The sequence below is a fragment of the Hermetia illucens genome, chromosome 4 (genome assembly GCF_905115235.1).
Source record: "Hermetia illucens chromosome 4, iHerIll2.2.curated.20191125, whole genome shotgun sequence".
NCBI lineage: Eukaryota > Metazoa > Arthropoda > Insecta > Diptera > Stratiomyidae > Hermetia > Hermetia illucens.
This window is the reverse complement of record NC_051852.1, coordinates 43,045,244-43,051,723: the sequence shown is the minus strand read 5'-3', so window position 1 is coordinate 43,051,723 and position 6,480 is coordinate 43,045,244. Positions and strand designations below refer to the sequence as shown.

At 44.1% G+C, this 6,480-nt stretch overlaps 1 protein-coding gene across 3 annotated transcripts in view; it reads right to left on the bottom strand.

Annotated features, from left to right (window-relative positions):
* Nucleotides 1-1,267: 1,267 nt before the first annotated feature.
* Nucleotides 1,268-6,480, bottom strand: part of LOC119656031 (methylenetetrahydrofolate reductase) — a 28,651-nt gene continuing 23,438 nt past the window's right edge. For all 3 annotated transcript variants that reach the window (XM_038062294.1, XM_038062295.1, XM_038062296.1), the window contains exons 3-4: nucleotides 1,726-1,814; nucleotides 1,268-1,657 (exon numbers count right to left, since the gene is read on the bottom strand). In XM_038062294.1, the coding sequence (XP_037918222.1) occupies nucleotides 1,292-1,657; nucleotides 1,726-1,814 (455 nt within the window). In that variant the 3' untranslated portion in view covers nucleotides 1,268-1,291. The remainder of the gene's footprint in view (nucleotides 1,658-1,725; nucleotides 1,815-6,480) is intronic.

Genomic DNA, 6,480 nt, shown 5'->3' with positions numbered 1-6,480 from the left:
TCTCTTCGTGAGTTTTTCTATAAGAAACAATCCTCTAGCCAAATACATCAGGCTACCGTCATGGCAGATAATAAATTATCTCCTTTGAACTTGAGAAGCAGAGAATGGGATCCCATGTCGAATGTTACTTCAGTCCAACAGAAGATCGACATGTGGAAAGAAAAACCCATTCACGGAGGTCATATAAAAAATTTGTTGTTGTCAGGCATTGACATCGAAGCCTCCAACAAATGGTTGACAAATGGTGTACTTTTCTATGAGACCGAAGCATTCCTAACTTCAATTCAGGATGCTTCGCTCCCAACAAAAAATTATAAACGGTACATTCTTCACGACTCCTCAATCACCAACTCCAGTTGTAGGTTATGCAACTGTGAAGAGGAGACCATCCAGCACATAACATCTGCGTGCAGGATGTTGAGCGGTACCGAGTACACCAATCGTCATAACTCCGTCTGCAAGATTCTCCATCAAAACCTTGCGTTGAAGTATAACTTGGTGGCAACCTACCATCCTTACTATAAGTATACTCCGCAGAGAATCTTGGAAAATGATCGGGTCAAACTACTGTGGGATCACACTATTGCCACCGACCACAGTGTTAATCATAACAGACCCGATCTAGTTCTGCTTCTGAAGGAAGAACGAGCGTGCTTTATAATCGATGTAGCCGTACTGTTGGACCGGAACACTGTTGAAAAACAGCACGAAAAAATCCGGAACTACGGCCCCTTGGCAGACGATATGAAGCAGACTTGGAGACTACAAAAGATCCAAGTAGTCCCAGTAATAATTTCAGCGACGGGATTAGTCCCGCAGAACTTACATAAAGCGCTGAAAACGCTCGATCTTAGGGCTGGACTATACATGGAGATGCAAAAAGCAGTTATCCTTGCAACCTGTGCTATAGTCCGAAGAGTCCTGTCCGGTAACAATCTGACCTAATGGGTTTCAGTCTTGATCCGCACTGTCTTCAATATAAGATCCATGTCTCTGTAGTGTAGGACCTCCGCGTCATTGGCTGAAGTGTTTGCGACAATCGGGATGTAGCAATACATTTTCGCATGGTCGCACACACTTTGCGTTAAAACGCATCATCGCTGTGATGCGGGCCTTTGGATGTTGCCTTCAGCCCATCCTTAGGTTGGTCGCCCCTCGGTCCGGTTGGGCGGGAAGAGGGTCCGTGGGCTTTTTGAACTATATATTTCAACCCTAAAGGCAATGAATAGCCCCTATTTCCTGCATGGCTAAAATAAAACTCATTTACTCCGCATTATATCCTTCTTTAGGCTTACATTACTTGCTGGACTATGTTATATACATTCTTAAAATAGTTTAGGGTGAAAAACTGTACTCCGTAGATCCCGAGATCACTTTCGAACAAACTATGTATCATTTTCACGGCTTGCTGTACAGCAAATTCACGGAACTCCGTTTGATTATGCTTCCGACTTTCATACTGTACGTATAATTCTTCAGGGGGCTTCACATGGGTCTTCTCAGAGACAAATTTCAGGCCAGCCCAACTTTTCGGAACATATATTCCTGGAACTATTGGAATAGTGATCCCAATTTTTCTACAACTTTTAATGAATTCAATCAACGCCTCTTCGTTAAATGTTAGTTGAGTGATGATTAGGTCAGCACCAGCATCAACCTGCAATGGACAGGAATAAATACCATTTCAATTAAGGAGTCAAAAAGGTCAAATGAACAGGGACCTACTTTGCTTTTTAGGAACTTTAAGTCGTCCTCCATTGAGGTTGATTCAGGATGTCCTTCTGGGTACCCTCCGACGGAAATACAAATATCATCTGGAAAAGAGCAAACAGAGCAGAATTGTATTTTTTTAGGGGTAAGGTTACAACAATATCAGAAACTTTAAGATGAAGCAATGACTAACAGATACGCATTATCTAGGTTAAGATAGTATGAAGAATTTAAAGTATCAAAAACTGGCTAGTAGACTTAAATTGTCCTAAAATCCTAAAATAAACAAAAATATCTAGTAGGGGTGAAAATCCTTCGTCTTCCTTCCTTCGTGTTGTTTGACACATTGGACACGAAAACGATCAGTGTAGAGAGCTAGTCTACCTCATGTTAAAACACATGGTTATCACTGTTACAAGGGAAGCGAATCTGTAGGACTCACTTTGAGCAGATGGTTCCTCCGCGATGTTAACTTCCTGATACTATGTAACTAAAACGTTGGTCTATGACTAACACCTTTCTAGGATTTTCACCGTAGTTTTAGCCAGCAGAAACAATAGAGTAAGTTTATTGTATAGCCAGATGGGATGCATTGACTTTAAAGCAACAATTACATGACCAAGGACAAGGGAAGGGGAGCGAAGCTAGATGAATGAAAGGAAAAGAACAGCCAAAATTGAGCAAAGCTCTATAATGAGGTATAACTCGCTTTTGTAGTTGGCAATAATCACCCCGGACGGTTATTGAAACATCACGCGGTGTCGAGTTTATTATGAACGTCTATGGAAGTCGTGGAGGAGTTGCAGGGCTCTAATCGGTTCGGATCACCAAGCAGCGTTAACAGGATAAAAGTGCAACACATTATTATAGCAGCTAATAGGAAAACGCACTCGATTTACTTGAAAATGGAAAAGCTGACAGATTGGTTCAGTTTGGCTCCACACTTAGTGTCGTGATAGTAGAGCCTGTGGTAGCTTACTACTACATGAAGGGTGTTCAAAAACAAGTGAAGATGGAAGCAATGAATTGTAACTCTACAAGTGGTACGAAGTGATAAAATTCGAATCCATCCGCGACTTCGAGAAACCAGGTCATACCGAGCCACTGATTTTGGAGGCCTCACTAGATTCATGTTCCCCCACAGAGAAATCTGTGGAGGAAAGATTCTCCACTTCAGTCGAAAACTTGCACCCGATGTGTACGACGCGGTTAGCCAGAAAGGATAGTACAGCAACTCTCTTAATGAGAAGAACTTCCCATAATGACAAGTGGCAGAGTCTTAATGCTGCTAAACACACCAAAATTTTCCCGTCAGCACCAAACAAACAAAAAAAGCAGGAGGACTTGCAGGAGTATTGTGGCATATGTTCACAATAGGAATACTCCAAGATGATACGTGTCCATCCTGTAACGAGAAAGCAGGATCCACGGAGCATTTTCTATAAGAATGCCCCGTGCATCAAATATCATGCTGATATGCTCCAACTGCAGTGGGTAGCATCACATTCACTAACGGGAATCCTGCGATACATAAACGAATCCGGGATATTCCGATCGACGGTGGAATCAAGTACAATGGACTACTAGGGTCTGAATACTCAGAGGTTTTGCCTATTCCCCACTCCTCCCCGCCCCGCACATAAACGATGCTTAACAGCTGAACGGTTGGTTTGAACTTCTATTAGCAGACGAACAAGGCTAGGGCCGCTAAAGCGATATTCTTATCGTTAATTCAAAAAAGAAACAGAGTCATGGTCGGTTTTGTAAACGAGCACTGCACTTTGAAAATCTGGGTGGTTTGGTGGACTGACTGGAGCCAGCTTCAAAGAGAAGAAACGACTTTGAATTTACTTACCCAGGCTATGTTTCGCAAAAACCTTCAGAAATTCCTGATATCTACAAATGCTATTATAGCTTATTGCCTTTAGATAAGTTATTTCATCAAGCGCGTTCCTTCGTACAAATAAGGTGTTTCTCGACAGATACGTATGATTTCACGTCTGACGACATGTGGGTATACACACGTTAGCCAGATAAGAGGAAAACACCCACCCATGGGAAAAATTGTTACGAGAATGATAGACCTAAAACAGACACCATTCCATCAACCTGACCATCGATAATGCCTCACTATTGGGAAACTTACATACGGTGTCGCGTAGACCTCACCAACGCGCCATCGCTCGCGGTTACCTGAGATGCACTTCAGCTCCCCTTAGGACTTCCCGTGATAACCGCACTCTTTCTCCACTGTTCTGCGCCAAGAACCCTTGAGACGACTCACTCGTTCGCCATTTTGAGAAAGTGGATTTCAACTGCATGGCATAGTCCGCAATTTAATTGTCGCTCCTATGCTTAAAACTTCTTAAAGAAGACAAGTTAAAAGGTGCAAGCTGTTGTACGTTGTAATTTCGGCAAAGCCTAGGAATCGGGGAATGGAAGTGGACTTCGAGCTCTGGGAAGGGCACGCTGAAAATGTCTGCTCTACGTGTGTTATAAGACGCAGGACGGTAGGTGATGTCGTTAGCGGCGGAGCAGTCTATCAAACCCGAGGAAAGTTTAAAAAATGTGCATAAATCCAGATAGGACCTACGCTGTTGTAGGAAGGGAAGGTTCAGAAAACGGAGGCAGGAGGGAAGCTTTTCTTAAAGAAAAGGGAACGGTTGAATTTACTTTGCACATTTTCAAGGGCAAGACAATCACAGATACGGGAGGGTGACCAGCTCAAGGAGCAGTACTCGAGGGTATTCCTCACGAGGGAGTTGAAGAGAGCTAAGGAGGATGGAGTCAAAATCAAAGGAGGAGCGAAGTATAAAACCTGACAATTTTGTTGCTCGATTGGTGACTTCGAGGCAATGGGTGTCAAAGCGGAGCTTCTTATCGAAAGTGACTCTGAGATTTTGAGTAGAATTTAAGCAGGATAAGGAGGATTTTAGGGAGTAGCACATAGAGTGACACTTTCTGATGTTTACAGCTAAACCTTTAATTGAGCACCAACGAACCAATGTGTCTAGGTTGAATTGAAAGGATACACAGTCTATAGGCGACGATGCAGCGTAAAATAGCTTAAAGTCGTCTGCATAAAAGAAACAGCGACAAGTAAGCAGGGGGGATAGTCGTTAATAAAAAATAAAAATAACAAAGGGCCCAGAATAGATGCTTGTGGGACGCCAGAAGAAGGGGAGAAAGAGCGGGAAGTGTAGCCTTCAAAAGAGACGCGGCAGGATCGGTTGGAAAGGTTAGAGGCAAGGCATAAAAGAAAACAGTGAGAGCCCCTTTCCACAAGCCGGGAAAATGATTATCTTTGAAGCTTTTGTTGAAAATAAGAGACAAGGGAAGGGAGATGAACTTACCAGTTTTGAGCAAAAAGAGGTTTGGAAGACCATCGTAGCCAGGTCCGACATTGGCATCAAATTTGCCAATGAGGTACTCTACAAGGATAGGAGTAAGAAGGGGAACGGTAGGCGATGCGGGGCAGGCTAGATCCACTATCGGGAGGGATTCGGAGGAAGGAAGGGGATCATAGAGGAGGAGGAAAAGTAGCGGCAGAGTAAATCACAAGTTAGTGAGGAGCCAGAGAATGTAGCGGACGGAGGGGATAACTGGGTCAGACAGCGGGAGTTGCGAATGTGGGTCCAGAAAGGTTTAAGGTTTCCGCGCTTTAGTGAGTCTTCAACACTGGTTAAATATTCGTTTCTGAACAGTCAGGATATCTGAGCATCGAACTCGAGAGCAGGCAACGTAAGATGGGGCATGACGGGATTGCGAAAGGCAGCGCACAGGAAGGTTAGAGAGGGCAAGGCCAAGAGTGCGATCTAAGTGGTTTCTAGAAAGATTAAACTAAAGGGTGCCACAGGTATACATGAAAGCGGATAGAGGAAGGAAAGAGTCGCTGGAGTTATTAGAGAGGGCGGGAAGGCCAGGAGAGCATGGGAAGATTAAATTCGCCACAGAGGATGAAAGGAAGTGAGGGAAACAAAACGATTAGGAGCCCTAATAATCTGTCTCATACAGAGAAGGTGGACTGAAGCAAGGAAAATATACACACGATATGATAAAGTGGCATACATTTGGTGGAATGACTCGAATGCTGACAGAATCGTAGGTGGAGGAGGAGTAGAAAAAGATGATTTCGGCACGAAGAGGGGACTTAACAGCTATTAGAGCACCTCCGCCAGTTGTCCTGCCAAGCGCAGCGCAGTCTCTGACACAACGAAAGACAGAATAATCTTCGAGGAGCTCGGAATCTAACATCTTGTCATCCAGTCAGGTTTCAGAAATGCAGATGACATGATGTTGGAATGCTAAGGCAGACAGTTTGAAATCCGACAGCTTGGTTCTTAGACTCCTTACATTTTGATAAAAAAGTGTATAGTTGTGGGAATCATTTAAGCTCGGCGAGGCAGGCGGGCGAACCGCAAATTTTCGCGAAGCTTAGTTCTCTGACAAGGTTTGACGAAGACCCCCTGTGGTCAAAAAGAAGATTGTACGATAGCATGCCACTTTAAAGCATCGGTCAGGAGAGCCATTCTTCGTCAGCTTCTGACATGAAAGAGGTGAAAAAGTTGAATTAGCTTTATTTCTTATATAGGCCAGAATTTCGTCGGAGGTAGTGGAGTAGCTAGCTCTGACAAGAACAGCTGTTTCGGTGGCGAGGCGACGTTCATTTGGGGCCCGCTCGGGCGACATGAGGTCGGCGGTTCAGCGGTGGCTGGCGTCGATGATACACAGGAGGAAGCGTGTGGTGGTGCTAATGAAGCGACAGTAGGA